Source organism: Ctenocephalides felis, unplaced genomic scaffold (genome assembly GCF_003426905.1).
Source record: "Ctenocephalides felis isolate EL2017-DRISC unplaced genomic scaffold, ASM342690v1 CF-g0.4_SCAFFOLD_00845, whole genome shotgun sequence".
In the NCBI taxonomy this organism is placed as follows: Eukaryota; Metazoa; Arthropoda; class Insecta; order Siphonaptera; family Pulicidae; genus Ctenocephalides; species Ctenocephalides felis.
In genome coordinates this window covers 91,348,164-91,366,040 of record NW_020536999.1, presented here as the reverse complement: position 1 = coordinate 91,366,040, position 17,877 = coordinate 91,348,164, and the positions used below count along the sequence as shown (strand labels likewise).

The 17,877-nt window shown below is 29.7% G+C and overlaps 2 protein-coding genes across 2 annotated transcripts in view; both read left to right on the top strand.

The window, feature by feature from the left end:
- The window catches only part of LOC113364083 (protein melted), a 66,015-nt gene that overhangs the window by 20,079 nt on the left and 28,059 nt on the right, over positions 1–17,877 (top strand).
- The window catches only part of LOC113364084 (protein zer-1 homolog), a 14,348-nt gene continuing 8,340 nt past the window's right edge, over positions 11,870–17,877 (top strand). The window contains exons 1-6 of the mRNA XM_026606545.1: positions 11,870–12,112; positions 13,137–13,450; positions 13,955–14,247; positions 14,311–14,396; positions 14,484–14,640; positions 14,708–14,910. Coding sequence (XP_026462330.1) covers positions 11,940–12,112; positions 13,137–13,450; positions 13,955–14,247; positions 14,311–14,396; positions 14,484–14,640; positions 14,708–14,910 — 1,226 coding nt within the window. The 5' untranslated portion in view covers positions 11,870–11,939. The remainder of the gene's footprint in view (positions 12,113–13,136; positions 13,451–13,954; positions 14,248–14,310; positions 14,397–14,483; positions 14,641–14,707; positions 14,911–17,877) is intronic.

The following is a 17,877-nucleotide window of genomic DNA, read 5'->3' as shown; positions in this document are numbered from 1 at the left end:
GTGATCTAGAACACTTGCTCGAACAGTCGAAGGTACCATCGATCAATAGACGAAAGACCTACATATACACACATGCAGAGAGATAGGCAGATACATGAACTAGTGGGGTATAATAAGGCAAATTGCTGGAACTTCCCGTACTGAAAAGTAGAATTTTTAAAAAAACTTGAAATATTTTTGAAAACTAGTGGGGCGCATGGCATCGTGCCTTAAGGCAAATTGCTGGAACTTCACGTACCAAGAATTATTTTTTTTTTCAAAAAATTAACGTTTTTGAAAAAAAATTATTCTGAAAAATTAGATATTTGAGAAACTATAAATTTTTGACAAAAATTTACTTTTTTTTGAAAAAAAGACTTTTTGAAGAAAAATTTATTTTGAAATGTTTTGGAAATTCTGAACTGAAAGCAATCGTACTCCTTTAACTGCATAGAGATGAAATATTGCAGCGCGTAAGCGCCGCGCCGCCTTGTAACGGATAAGCATTGGTACGGAACCCATAGGAATGTAAACAAAATTTATACTTATTGTTAAAATCTCTATAAAATATCTGATAATTTGATGTGCATATGTCTAATGATCATTTTTAACCGCCAAATGGCATTTTTCTTTACTTTTTTCATTAGATCTCCGAACCGCTAGACCTGCCTTCCAAAATTCGATCAGATCTTCATTTTATTAATACAAGTAAAATGTTTTTTGAATTGTTCAAATCGGACGCTCCTTTCTCTTAAAAACTGAGTTACCGTTTGTGACACTTTTTGTCCCGTATCTTCGAAACGGCTAGACCTGCCTTCGCCAAAAACTAATCAGCACATCTCCTTATCAATACGAATCGAATGTTTTTTGAATAATTCAAATCGCTTCATCCGTGTCCTGAAATCGTCGACGAAAATTTGTATCGAACACACACATATATGTGTAAGGTATGCCAAAATGTTCAGAAAGTTTTGAAACGTAAAGATATACAAACATTTTTTTTTTCGATTTTTTTGCGATTACTATAACTTGCTCTACGGGAAGTAATAATAAATAAGGTGCATAAGAAGGCAAATTGCTGGAACTTCCAGTACCGAAAAGTAAGAAAATGTGAAATGAAATATTTTTAATTTCGAAAAAAAGATTTTTGGAAATTAAAAATTTAAAAAATAAAATCTTTATAGAATATCTGATAATTGATGTGCATATGTCTTTCTAATGCTAATTTTTTACCGTCAAATGGCATTCTTATTACTTTTTTTATTAAAATTCCGAAAATGCTAGACCTGCCTTCCCAAAAATTTATTCAGGTTTTCGCCTCGTTTTTATAAATAAAATGTTTTTTGGATTATTGAAATTAGACGCTCCTTTCTCTCAAAAACTGAATTACCATTTTAGAACTTTTTTGCCCCGAATCTTCTAAACGGCTGGATCTGGCTTAGCCAAAAACTAATTAGCACGTCTCCTTATTAATACGAATAGAATGTTTTCAACCGAATCATTTAAATCGGTTGAATCGTGTTCCTGAAATCGTCGAAAAAAATTTGTATCCGCACACACACACATTATATATATATATATATATATATACATATATATATATATATATATATATATAACATATACATACATATCTATATATATATATATATATATATATATATATATATATATGTGTGTGTATTTCTTGATAAAATCATCTTTTTGAACCATATAAAATGTTGAAAAATTCGATCTCAGGTGTTGCAAGTAAAATAAAAATTTCGCAAATATTTGTCTTAAACCACAGACCTAATTAAAAAGATTTTATATATATATATATATATATATATAATATATAATATATGATATATATATATATATATATATATTCATTTGTATATGTATATCATAAAACAATAAACCGTTGTTGTTTTTTATACAAATTAATTGTGTAAGATTGTTTTTTGTGAACATTCACTCATCAAAATACCTCAAACACTCGTTTGGTTTCAAAGACGATATAAAATTCATTTATAGTCTTTTTTATTTATTAACTTCCCGAAAGATAAGTTCATGTTTCTGCTAGAACATCCGATTTGCAAATTTTATATGTCAATGAATGTTTTAAGCCAATTTTGACCTTAAATAACTGAAACATTTGAATGCCATTTTATTCACGACGATCGGCGGAGCCATTTCTTTGCAATTGCAGACAACTGCAAAAGATTTTGTTCAAAATTCTGAACCGATTTTAAAAAATTCGAATACTGTTCGAAATATGTGAATGGGAATCGTGGTGATAAGTTTTTAGTCAAGATCGGCCTGACTGTTTCTTGTAATTAATTGTTGATTTTTTACGATTTCATGGTCTTATATATATAAAATATTCTGTTATATTATTTGCCTACGAAAAGTAATTTTTTAAAATTTAAATTAAAATTCATTAAAGTTTGAAATAATGGGTCCGCAAAATAAAATTTTATGTAAACCTCAATTGATTAATTGATTAAGTTGTTTTATGATTGTTTTTTAATATCGGAAAGTTTATGCAAGTTGCCTTTAAGAAAAATGCCACTTACACCTAGATAGCATTTGTATAGTGTTTATTCCAATTAATGTCTACGTCATCGTGGACCTGCCTTCGTCTCTTAAACATAACTCACATGCATGTATGTGCAAAACAGAAAATAACAATCAACATTTATATATGGCAAAAGATCTTTACATTCGACCTCGATCTCAAAAGATCTCAATTACAATTCAATACCCACATATCTAAATAAATACATATACATATACATAGATCTATGCAGATCTACATTATATATACATGGCGACAGATCCGATAGATCATCTACGATGGGATCTTTTCGTATTGCAATAAACATCTTGTGTCATTTTCTTCGATAATAGATCATATAATTTTCATCGCAGATCGTAGTACACATTCATACAAATATTGCCGACAAGATCATTGTCAGAAACGATTATTATCGATTTATTATATCATTGATGGCGAAAGAATTTTACACTATAGATTATTAAGCTCGACAGATACATTTTGTTTATAAAAAATATTATTATAAAATAGATCATTGATAGATCTTTGACACTAAATCTTTGTGACAATTCAATTTTATATATAAATATTGCATTTATATCAAATTTTTACACCAATAATAGATATTTCATGAGACAGATAACACTGCGTGACACTAATTTTTTTTCTTGAGAGGTTATGATGGTTTTCAAAGTAATTCGAGGATGCTGATTCCAAAAACAGTAACAAAAATTTGCCAATGGTTCTAGTTTTTGGGATATACCAATGTAGTGGTTTTACCTCAAATTACATAAAAAAAACAACATATTTTATTTTATGCCTTCAAAAGTCTTTTGAAGATTGACAGAAAATTGATTTCGTCATGATCTCCAAAAATTTCCAGCCATCATGTGGCTGATATCGCTCCTCCAATGTCCTGATGTCTTGGTGTCACTTTAGCCCTGGTTTTCTTCTCAAATTTATTAATAGAATTTACGAAACCTTGGATTTTTTAAGAGGTGCCGATTTGGGGATCATCAAATATATCACCCTTTATCTCTTCGTATCTTCTTTGGTCTCTAAACCTATTACATGGTAGTCAGAAGATGTTGATGTCCTAGGTTGTTCATCAATAGAGTTGTTCTATTTTAACGTTGGTCTCTAAATTTATTACATTGTAGGCAGAAAGATGTTGATGTTCTAGGTTGTCCATCATTAAAATTATTTTCTTTTAACGTTGGTTTTTAAATCTATTACTTGTTAGGCAGAAGATGTTGATATTCTAGGTTATTCATCATTAGCATTATTTTCTTTTAATGTTGGTCTCTAAATCTATTATATGGTAGACAGAAGATTTTGATGTTCTAGGTTGTTTATCATTAGAATTATTCTCTTTTAACGTTGGTCTCTAAATCTATTACATGGTAAGCAGAAGATGATGATGTTCTAGGTTGTTTATCATTATAATTATTCTCTTTTAACGTTGGTCTCTAAATTTATTACATTGTAGGGAGAAGATGTTGATGTTCTAGGTTGTTCATCATAAGATTTATTTTCGTTTAACGTTTGTTTATGAATCTTTTAGATAGCAGGCAGAAGAAGTTGATGGTTGTTCATTATTAGAATTATTCTCTTTTGTCGTTGATCTCTAAATCTATTACATGGTAGGCAGAAGATGTTGATGTTCCAGGTTGTTCATCATTATAATTATTCTCTTTTGACGTTGGTCTATAAATCTATTACATGGTAGGCAGGAGATGTCGATATTCTAGGTTGTTCATCATTATAATTATTCTTTTTAAATGTTGGTCTCTAAATTTATTCATGGTAGGCAAAAAGATGTTGATGTTCTAGGTGGTTCATCATTAGGATGGATAGAGGTTGTATAGCTGATCGTGAGTGGACCTCAATACCATTGGTGTCTTGGTTTATGACTATTTGCTTCTATTGCCTGACTATATTCCATTGGTAGTCGAATGACTACTTTGGGTAGTTTCCTAAAACTTAAAAACTGGAGCTGGTACGGAGAAACGGAAGGTATATTTGAAATAAGCATGCAATTCTAAGTGGATTTTAAAAAACTGTTCTGGGAAAAACAAAAAGTGCCATTTTTGTCACGCAGTGTAATCCATCGAAGCAATAATTTACATAGATCTGCATAGATCTTTCGATCATCGTTTTGGCCACCAATGATTGGTTGTTTCGTCAAAACCATATACGATATAATAATGCGGTATATATACCTATATCGTATAAAGTATTGCCGCAATTGCTGTATGAATCGTGTACTTGCCGCCGCCACCATTCACTTTGAACTGATTTCGAACTCATATAACCATTATTCACTTTTCATCTCAACTACGAGAGTAATTGAGCAATTGAGCAATTGAGTAATGATTAATATCATTAATTGATCTAAACGCCAAAATTTAGATTCTTAAAAATATTTAAAACGCAGAATGAGATTCAATATTCTTCAGCTTCAGATTTATAATCACTGATAACTAAATTATTAATAGTTAATTCAGTTTAATTTTTAAATTTCCATAGGGTAAATTATTGTAATCGTCCAAAAATCGTAAATAATTTTTTTGCATTTTTTTCAAGTTTCATGGGTTTCTGAACAATTTGGCATACCTTAGAAAAAAATCGATGGATGAATGCATGTGTGTTTTTTTGTATAGCGAAATTATTACTGGTCTTTTGTCTGGGTATGTCGGACTCAATACCGCCTCCCTTTTGCCCTTGCCTCTGGTCCCCACGGAAACCGCCGTCAGGCATTACTTCGTGGGGGGAGGATCTAGAATGTTATCATTCTTGCACTGAAATTATACTTATCTTTTAAATTATCGAAGGTTGTGTGTATGTATTTGTTTGTGTGTGTGTTTGTGCGTGTGTGTTTGTGTGTGTGTGTTTGTGTGTGTGTGTGCTTATGTATGAATACAGTTTTTTGTCCACGTTTTTGAGAGCACGGATCGACCGATATGAAATATTCAAAAAATTTGATTTCCATTGATAGGGAGGCGTGCTGATTAGTTTTTGACAAAGGCAGGTCCAGCTATTTCAGAGATACGAAGCAAAGTATGCAGAAAATGGAAATAGAGTTTTTGAGAGAACAGAGCATCCGACTTGAATGGTTCAAAAAATGTTCAATTTGTATTGATGAGAAGGTTAGTTTTTTGCAAACAATATACGATTTGCGCGGAAAGAAGCGCTTTCTCGTCTCACCGGCAATTTTATAACTTTCTAGGTATAGAATGTCCCAAAATAATACAATTTTGTATTCTATATTGTGAATACGATGATCCTTGTCCCTAAATTACTTCTTTCCATGGTATTCACCCAGCAAAAAAATATTTAGTATTAACCCTGTCAGACAATCCATCATTTTTTAGACAACTCTCGATCTGCTTGTTTCTATAAACCCCCTTGTTAGCAGTCTCTTGGGAAGTTTCACTCCAATAATAATAATCGAGTTGCTTACAAAATGTAGTGTAATAGTTGAAGTGCTCCCGCAATAATTCCATTCCATTCGATTGTTGTTCCAAATTGATAATCATCGGCTTGTTATAATTAGCATAAAGGCTTCTTCTTGTTCATAATTAATTCTTGCGATTTTCACTCCGTTAATAAGATGCTTAAGAAACTCTGCGTTTGAGAAATTCGCTCTGAGAAACTCTTGATCGGCCTGTTAAGGGCCACTTTAAGATATTGCAATATACACACACACACACTAACACATACACATACACACTCTAGAAGGACGACCATTGGATTACTTTCTTATTACCGGCATAAACTAGTTGTAAGTGGCATTGTGCCACTTTCACTAAATTAAGCAATTTCCAATTGATATGTTTTAAAATGACTTAGTGCACAAGTGCACAAAAGTGTGATGCTGCATATTATTTCAAACATAGAAGAATATTTATAATTAGTCCACATTTCGTAGGCCTTTAATATTTTAGAATGCAAATTTAGACCAAGATGATATCAAGCTAATATAAAATTAGTAAGTCTAATTTTCTGGTTAAAACATAAACTTCTCCTTCGGGAAGTTAAAAAGCTATCAAAGTCCAACTGTTGACTACCCCTGCAACTACCATATATAATTATTATATTTGCAATGCAATCTCCCAAACAAATAATTATCTATTACTATTAATTATATATAATTAAATAAAAATTAACGAACAGCTGTGCAACATTTCTTTTTTTATTTAGTGATAATTAAATACTGCTGCAAGGTCGCGGTCAGAATCCCAGATCGAGTTTCTTAAAAATTTTTTTTTATAAAACTGAATTAGAACAGTCGTTACTAAATTGTTAATGATAATAACTATATAAATTTATTAAGGTTAATAATTAGATTTATACGAGTAACGTAAAATTAAATTATGAAATAATGATATGATGGTACGAGAGAGCCATTTCACACTCTAACAATGAAAAAGATTTTTTTATGTTACAATTATGGTAATATATTATTAATTCTACGAAGGACAAGTTTATGTTTTTGCCAGAAAATCCGATTTGCTAATTTTATGTTTCAAGTCATTCTGAATCGTTTGACACTGAAATTGAAAAAGTGTGACAAAATTTGACTCTTGGGGAAAAAATTCTGCCTTCCTCAACTAATTGTTTGGGGGCGTCCATTAATCACGTGAGGTTAAACAAAAAATCACCGAATATCACGTGGGGGAGGGAGGGGTGTAGTAAGATATCACGTGTATTTATTTTTTAACTTATTTATTTAAAAATTTCAAATGTTTTCAAAAAAAAAATAAACTAGTGGGGTGGGTGGCATCGTGCCTTAAGGCAAATTGCTGGAACTTCCCGTACCATAACGAAACGTTCGAGGAATATTGAATGTTTTCAAATAGATTATTATAAATATTGTATTATTGTCTAATATTTATAATAATTATATAAACTGAATTGCAGAGTTGAAATTATTTGTTTAAAGTATATTAGAACTATAGTCAGAATTAAAAATAAAATCTGAATTATTTTCGATATACAAAAAATTAAAAAAAAAAAAAAAAAAAAAAAAAAAAATTGTACAAAATTTTTTTTTCCAAAATTAATTATTTTGTTAAGACAAGCAGAAAGTTCTTTGAATCAATTGAATCGGACGCTTAGTTCTCTCAAAAACTGCCATTTTTTGTACATTTAGCTCTGTATCTCCGAAATGGCTGGGCCTGCCTTTGCGAAAAACTAATAACCCTTTCTCCCAATCATTACTAATGGAATGTTTCTTAGATCATTCAAATCGGATGCTCCGTTCTCTCAAAAACTCGATTTCTATTTTCTGCACTCTTTGCTCCTTATCTCCGTAACTGCTGGACCTGTCTTTGCCAAAAACTAATCAGCTCTTCTCCTTATTAATAGGAATCGAATGTTTTTTTAAACCATTCAAATCGGTTGATCCGTACGCCCGAAAACGTGGACGAAAATTTGTATCCATACATACATACACACACACACACACACACACACACACACACATCCATTTTTCTGAGGTATGCCAAAACGTTCAGAAACCTTCAAAACGTCGAGAAATGTAAAAAATTTCAATTCCGATTTTCGGCCCATTACAATAACTTACCCTACGGGAAGTTAAAAAATTACAGTTTTTTCACGTAACTAAAAATACACGTGATGTTTGGTGGGGGAGGGGGGGATTAATTTTGAATATTACCATGTATTACCAAGGAGGAGGGGGGGGTACAAAAATCCTCAAAAACTCGCTCACTGATTAATGGACGCCCTCTTTGTTCACAAGCAAAATGTTTCTTGGATTGAATTGAAAGCTTTGTGTTCCCAAAAACTGCCATTTTGTACACTTTTAGCTCCTTAACTTTGAAACGGCTTCAAGGGTAAAATAGAAGGCTGACAGGATTGGGAAAAAAATGCAAATGATTGACGTATAATGCGAGAAGAAAAAATACAGGGAACTGAAAGCCGAAGCACAGGATCAGGAAGCATGGAAGCAGAAGTTTGGATAGGAAAATACATAAAAAAGTGTACAGAAGGGGGGGGGGGGTGTGATGGGATTGATAGACGATGAAGGGTAAGGGAATCATTTATTTGTCGTGGCTCTCACACCAAGAACCTGCCTTCGGGCAGATTACCATTCATTACTACTATTATTATATAGTGAATTGTCTGAAAATATTGTAGATAGTCTGAAAGTTCCTAAATGTCTCATTTTTTACCACGAGAAAATCCATTTGTTTCCGGGCTCCTCTTTCGGCCTCGTGCATCTGAATATGTAATTTTTTATTATTGTTGTTATATTATTATTAATTCTGAATTGTTAACATTTAAGAATTAGAGTGACGTGACAAGGTTGATGTATAATTCTTTTGCCGAAAATAACGTTGCATCTAGAGCAACTACTTATTATGTAAACAAGAACACGGAACAGAGATATGGGGAGAGCGGTGTAATTAGGGATAGTTGATAATTGATTGGGTATATTTTTAGTTGACGGGTTATGTAGAAAAAGCTCTGGACAAATCTTGACCAAAGGGTCTTTAAGAGGTTTTAAAAAGTCCTTAAATGTTCATAGTTTATAGGATTGGAGTGTGTCAATAGTTGCACCTAAATGCACCTAAAATCTTGTTTGAAGAATACTTAGAAGGTTTCAAGAAGTCCTTAAGGAAGAATTAGAATGCCTAAATAATAGTTCATGTCTAATGAAGATCTGGAAGAGGTTTTGTTTTAAAGGTGATGTAAAAGACCCAAAAGATGTAGTACATAACATGCTTTTATAGTAGCTGATGTGTAGCAAAGGTCCAGAGGAAATAGTGGTTGATGTGAACTTACTGCTGCAGTTTTATTTTTGGACACTAGTTTTGGTCAGGATAGGGAGTAAAATGTTTATGTTCTACAAATGTGCATGTGAATATGTCAATTCACCTTTGCCCTGGTGTCATTTTACCCTGGTGTCTCAATAGTTGCACCTAAATGCACCTAAAATATTGTTTGATGAATTCTTAGAAGGTTTTAAGAAGTCCTTAAAGAAGAATTTAGAATGCCTAAATAATAGCTCATGTCTAATGAAGGCCTGGAAGAGGTTTTCTTCTGGTGATGTAAAACCCCCAAAAGTTGTAGTAATTACATAACATGCCTTATTAGTAACTGATGTCTAATAAAGGTCCAGACGAGGTTTTAAATGGTGCTGAAGGTTGTAATTATGACATCAATTAATTTTATCTTAAGATGTCTATTAATACTGGCTGATGTGAACTTACTGTTGCAGTTTTATTTTTAGGCACTAGTTTTGGTCTGGATAGGGAGTAAAATGTTTATATCCTACAGATGTGCCAATGTATCATTTCTCCTGGTGCTATTTTACCCGGTTTTCACCTACTTTGGAAATTATGAGCAATTATTCGGTTTAGTCTAGCCTAGAACAACACTTGACCTGACAATAAGACATTTCAGGCGAAAATAATGTCGACCTTGGCTCGAGACAACAATATGGGGCCATTATTCATAAAACTATTATTATTATTATTACTATTTATATGGAATTAACTCCCTGCTGGCGTTGAAATTAATTTTAATAACAAAATCAATTTAGCAATAAACGTTTAATTTATATTTGCATAAAATAATTACAGATCAATTGAAATTCAATTAGTTCAGTCTAGACGAATTGCGATTACTAATTTTTTTCTTCCGCGTTTGGATGATGTATTAATTATAACTGATCTTGTTTTTTATAGTTTATATAATTATGCAAGTTTATATTTGATCTAAAGGTGATGATTGCCAATTTGAAATGGAAACTGACATGGATCTCCTATGTCTTGTGAAGACCAAAGTGGCGCTGAAAGATGGATCATATTAAAATGATTTTTTTTAAATTTAATTTGCCGGAGAAGGTTGGGTTTTTGCCAGAAAATCTGATTTTCTAATATTGGAAAATTGCAAAAAATGTGTGAGTTAAAAATTTGATCTTTTGTCGACGTTTTCTCAAAAACGGCTGCACCGATTTTTTAAATTTAAAAGCCATTCGATAAAACTCGATGAATGCAAAAGTTTTTATAAATGATTGTGAAAAATATGAAAAGAACCAGGTACGAATATTTGGAAATTTTTTTTTGCTCTATATTGTTCTTTTTAGTATGTTTATTATAACAACGAATACTAAAATTGACAAGTGTTTCGAATGTTCTTCGAAATTTTTGGATTTGGTAGCAATTTGTTTGTTGTAGAATGTTGTTTGGCAATAATTATTGTTTTAAAATATGATTACTATAATGACAAATACTAATCGATGAGGTTTAATAGTAATATTTAAAATATATTTAATTTTGTACGAAAAGTACCCGAAAGTTTATAAATTAGAGTAGGAGGGTTGTAATTTTTAAAAAATATATTATAGAATGGTGAACATTCAGTATATCATACATAAATAAGTGTATTATAAATACAAATACTAAAATTGATGGGTTTACTTATAATTTTATTAGAACATTCACATTTTTATAAAAAAAGGACATTTTTATAAAACTACTAGAGGACATTTCACCAGCTATATTTTATTAACAGATTATTTAATGTTATGAACACACAAATTTATTAATTATAAATTACACAAACATTAATTACATATTTAATTATTTGTACATTTAGTTAAACATAGTAATATTTAAGGAAAGATATAGCACACTATAAATATGTAAAATTTGATTTCTAAATGCTTCAAATGGTTATACATCTGGGTTAACGAATATACAATGCACATCGGATGGGGTAAAAAGTTTAATTTAATTTATAAATTTTAAACGTCTGATTAGCAGGCAATTGGTTCGTAAATGTGTAGTGGCAGAAAATTTGTTGATCGACTAGGAATTTTATTAAACAATTGATGAAAAATCGCATTGATTAGTTTTGCGCGAAGATCGAAGCAGTGGGACATGTTAAAATACTATAGGCCTACGAAAAGTGGTTTAATTATGAAAATTTATAGGAGCTGCGTCCTCAGGATATTTAAATTTAAAATCTTATTGATTAATACGATTATTTATGCACATAAACATATCATGCAAGATGCAAGTTTCTTTAATAAAAAATACTATTTACATCTAGTTTGTTTTCTTTTTTGAATTATTAACTGCCAAATGTCAACTGTCAACCAACACCGCCATGAAGTATGTCACTCTTGACATGACAGCTCTGATGACAGCTATCTGTATTGCATATTGTTAATGCAACATCGTAAAGCATCCTAATATAAAAAAGTGATTTTAAAATTATTAAAAAAACAAATAAAACAACAAAAAAAATTAAATTATTATTAACATTAATTAAATCTTTTAATTATGTGCCAAATATTTCAAACGTGAAATTTCCAACAATAATCAGCTGATGTTGAAATGTCATCTGTCATTTTGTGGATTATTGTGAATTGATTAAAATAATAATGTCTGGAGTTGATTTTAAATATAATACAGATCCTGAATCTTTGTACGATATCACGTTGAAATATGTCGTTGAAAATATTGATATTCTGTATGAAGAGTATCTGAATTATGATGATAAAATTGACTTGAGGCTTAGGAAGGATTTTAGTCTGCCGAGGGAGCTATGTGAGAGGTAAGTGGTAATAAAATGGTGATTAATGTTTTATTGCAGATGAAATATGCAAAACATTTGTTAGAAGATGAGTTTTGTTTGTTTGGAATCACCAGCAGGATGTTGATGTTACAAATTTTATGATGCATGAGGAATTTAGTGAAGAAAAATCAAAATTGTAATACTTATTATACTCGATTGACATCATCACTTACGATGATGATTTCAAATCAAGAATAGAAAACAACAAATCACAACAAATTCGTGTTAAGCAGTCTAAATGGAAATAGCTCATGCGATGAAATTTATTAGTTTCAAATTGTTATTGCTTTCTAATTATAACTTATTAAACTTGAATATTACATCGTTTATGAGCTGCTTTTGTCCGGTTTTGAAAAGGTCCTACCAAACCATTATTGATTTTTTTTTAAGCTGTCCTATATCAAAAACCAAATTGTTTTTTTTTTTTTAAATAAGCTTCTTTATATATTCAATATTATCTTCAATATTTACTATTGTCTCATTTATAACTATTTATATTATTGTAACAGTTATAAATACAAGAAAATTTTATTAATGCTAGTAATTTCCATATGGCCAAGTGCCAATTTGGATTTGATGTAATATACTATAATTATATACAAAATTTGGCATCATTTTTGCTATCGACTTTCATTCAATGTTAATTAATTTATTCATTAATGATAATACTTGTAACTGATTGATTATAATAATATAATTAGTAATTGACGGGTGATATTCAATGCTGCAGTATAATTAATGAGGCTATTTTGACCTCAAATGGCTATAAGAAAGAAACTTTTTTTTTTCAATTAAATACAAAATTCAAATTGCTAAAATTTTAATATTTTCTTTTCTTATTTCAACAATAACAATAACTTATAGATTATAACATCATAATCTATAAGTTAAAACTTTTTCTTAGCTAAACAAAACAATATTACAACTAAATAATTAAAAATAAGTATTTATTTAATATTTATGTATGAATTTATTCATTTATTTTTCTATTTCTTTATACTAGGTTGATAGAATACCACAATGACTATGGCTACGAAACTAATGACAAATTTGCAAAGCTCTTTACACACTTGGAGAATACAAAATTAAAACATGTCACTTTAAGAAATTCTATGATGACTGATTCCGGCCTCCAGTATATTCTAAATCATGATCTGGTCTCTTTACAATTATCGAACTGTACTAAATTAACATCTCAAACTTTAAGTAATATAAATTTGCATTCAAAGAATCTGACTTGTCTGAGTTTTGGAAATGATACATCGATTATACCAACTTGCACAGCTGAATCGAATTGGCTCATATTCAGAACTACAGGTAATAGATAAACATACATTTTTTTTAAAATTATATATGCAGTTTATGAAGTGAAGCTTTTGAAATGTTATAAATTGTCTGAAAATGTTATAAATTGTCTGAAAATGTTGTAAGTTATCTGAAAGTTTTGCAATTTGTCTCAAAATATTGTACATGATTATGTACATTGTCTAAAAATATTGTAAGTTGTGTAAAGACTTTGTAATTTGTTTAAAAACATTGTAGATTTCTATAAAATGTTCTACATAGTCATATGATGTTGTAAATTGCCTAAAAATGTTGTTGATTGCTTAAAAATGTAGTAATTTGTCTGAAGATGTTGATAGTTCACTAAAAATGGTGAAAGTTATCTAAAAATATAGTGAAATTTCTGAAATTTACATAAAATCTTAAAATGTTATCTCTATTTTTATTTTTTCATTTCTAAGTTTCACTTCTTCTCCTTTGATAAACTCTATGTTAATTTATTTATGTATTTAAATGTGAATTATAATATTCTTTTAGGATATGTTATACAAGCTCCTGTTCTTAAAAAACTGACAATTCGAGATATAAATTTGAAGTTATCAGTGTTGTTGTCAAATTTAAAGAATTTAACGTACTTAGATCTATCACAATGTCATATCAGAGGCGAGTTTACACATTTAGAAAAATTAAAGTCTTTGAATTGTCTAATTTTGTATAATGTGGACCATTTGGATGAAGCTATAGATACACTTTGTCGATTAACAACTTTGCAATGTCTTGATTTATCACAGTCCAGCGAGAGAGCCAATCTTTATGAAGATGAAAACCAAGTGAGAAAATTATATTTAACAATTATTGACCTAGTTCATAAATATTAATATTTTTTACAATAGGTTTTAGCCAAGTTGATTGATTGCTTACCTCGATTAACCCATCTGGACATATCTGGTACGAATCTAGCAGGTACAGGCGTAGCCATGTCTTCTTCCAACATAAATAACAACCAGTCAAATCAGAATAGTGCAAACAACCCATCTTTAAACAAGAAATTAAACGACATAGTTAGTGATGAAGAGGATGAGAATTTCTATGATGCTGATTATTTTGATTGCGTCTCTGATATTCCTGGATTAAGTAAACGGATGAGAAATCCTTTGGAATTTCTAGGATTGTATGGTACACTGCACTCAGCTTGCCAGAGGCATGATATTCCTGCCAAAGTTGTAAGTAGAAATAAATAAATTTATTTATTTATTTATATTTATTCATATTTCATCAATTTCTTCTCAGATATCAGGAGATCACAATGAGAGACAAATTTTAGTAGCAGCTCAAGCGTATCAGGAGCGACCTGATATTTTAACAAAAGTTTTGAATGATTTGTATCATTTGTTACGGTTTGAAAACTGTTCTGAAGTTTTGAGAGCTTTAACTGCAGTTTTAACAGCAATGGATCGGCATGTGTCTTGCAAACATATACAGATTTCTGGCAGGTATAATAATAATAATAATATTAATAATATATATATATATATATATATATATATATACGTGGTCTGTTCAAAAAGTACCCGGAATTTTCGTTTTTTCAAAAAAATATTTATTTATTCGTCTACATTAATGTGGTCCCCTTCAAAGTAGTCCCCCCCAGATATAATACACTTATGCCAGCGTTTTTTTCCAATTTTCGAAGCACCTTGATATTCACTTTTTGATATGTCCTTGAGCACTCTAAGCGATTTTCTTCAATCGAGGAAAACCGCCGTCCTTTCATGGGTCCTTCAACTTTGGGAATAGGAAAAAGTCACACGGAGCCATATCTGGTGAATTTTTGCACTTTGCAACACTTTATTTCATTTTTTACGCAAAATTTAATACAAATTCTTTGACTTTTCAATTCTTCCATTGTAAAAATCGCCGAGCTCAGAAAAACACGTCGAACCTTAGCGACTACCACAGACAAAGTAAACAGTGAATATAGCTGAAAATTTCATCATACTTTAGGGGCATCTATACCAACACAATAAAAAAAAAATTTTGACAATCAGACACTCCAGACCCGCGAAATTTAATTATTAGTAATTCCGGGTACTTTTTGAACAGACCACGTATATAAATCTCGTGTCACGATGTTGGTTCGCGATGGACGCCCAAACTACTGAACCGATTTTAAATTTTATTGGCTCATCGTGTGCATATACGTACGTGTATCCCAATATACGTATATCCAAATTAGGTTATAGGAAATTTTGAAAAGTAAATTTACAATATAAATATATAATTTTTATAAATTTCTAAAAATTTTGACAGAAAATGGCCAAAAAAAAACAAAACACTAAAATGACAAATGTCAAAATTTATGAAAAATTCGAGAAAAAAAAGATTTATGATTTTTTGAAAAAAAATTTGACAGTTCAAAAAATATGTTTATAAATTTAAATAAATGTTGACATCAAAATCGTCAAATGTCATTTGTCTATATTTATGAAAATAATTATATAAATAGATTTACAATTTATATTTATTTGATTAGCTTACCAAATTATTTCGGATACCTAAACTTCATCAAAACCTTATAGATCAGAGATCACAATAAAAAAGCGACATATTGATTTTAAAATTAATCATAAACAAAAATTGACTTCAATAAGATACAAATATATTAATTATTCCAAGTTATGTTATAGGCAATATTGCCAATCAAATTATAGATATAAATTATATCATATTATATGAAATTTTGACCAAAAAGGAAATATTTTGGCATTTAAAAATTTAGTGCATATTGGATATATGAAATTGACATTCAATATTTTTAAATTAAATGCAAAAGTAAAAAATCTGATATTTATATAAAGTATTATATATACAGATAATGGTACTGCGTTGATTCAGACTAAAATCTAATTTATTCATTGATTTAAAAAAATATTTCACTATTTGACATAAATTAATTTAAAATAAACAAAACACTATGATGCGTTGGAATTAATTATCGAAATGTAAAGAAATTTGTGTAATAAAAATATAACATTATTATTAATATATCATGTATATTATAAGAACTTCTGCAAAGCGGCAAAATTTTTTTGATGGCAAAACAGCGTTTGCCGGGTCAGCTAGTATATATATATATATATATATATATATATATATATATATACATGATTTAGTAGTTAATTTTGATGTTGAAATATGTGAGTGAGTTCTTGAGGGCAATACATCAAACAAAGAAAAGCCAAAGATTTATAAAATAATCTTTATTTCCAAACGTTTCGACATTCAATTTAATGTCATCATCAGTGGATCTAAAAACAGTATGAAAATTAGTATATCTAGGTAATTATAATATATGTGTATTGGTAAAGGAACTATACAATAAGAGAAAAATTAACAAACAGCAACACTTGACGACAAACCAAATATAAAAGATAGGAAAGGTAGTAGAGATTAGAATTAAATAAATAATTAAAAAACATAGGCAAATATATATATATATATATATATATATATATATAAACATACAATATATGTAAACTCGTATATATGTAAAGCAAACAAAATATTTATGAAGATGGATAATACATATGAAATACAAGTGGACTTACATTATGTTGGTTGGTTACATATAGAGAGGTGTACACAGCACTAGAGATTGGCACTAACAATTATACAACTAACTTGTCAACACTATGCATTTTTAAGTTGATGAGGTTGAGAGTTGATGAGGTGAGGAAGTTGAGAGTTGATGAGGTGCGGTGGATATGAGTTGTTAATTAAAGTTGTGCGGATGAGGGATAAGTTAGAGGGCCAAAATTGTTTGTCTGAGAGTAGGATGGCATGGTCGACTAAATTAATAATAGTGCCTATCTTCATGCTAGAAGGGTGGTAAGAATGTGCATAATGCATAGTGTTGACAAGTTAGTTGTATAAATGTTAGTGCTAATCTCTAGTGCTGTGTACACCTCTCTATATGTAACCAACCAACATAATGTAAGTCCACTTGTATTTCATATGTATTATCCATCTTCATAAATATTTTGTTTGCTTTACATATATACGAGTTTACATATATTGTATGTTTATATATATATATATATATATATATATATATATATATATTTGCCTATGTTTTTTAATTATTTATTTAATTCTAATCTCTACTACCTTTCCTATCTTTTATATTTGGTTTGTCTTAAGTGTTGCTGTTTGTTAATTTTTCTCTTATTGTATAGTTCCTTTACCAATACACATATATTATAATACCTATAGATATGCTAATTTTTCATACTGTTTTTAGATCCACTGATGATGACATTAAATTGAATGTCGAAACGTTTGGAAATAAAGATTATTTTATAAATCTTTGGCTTTTCTTTGTTTGATGTATCGCCCTCAAGAACTCACTCACCATATATATATATATATATATATATATATATATATATATATATATATAT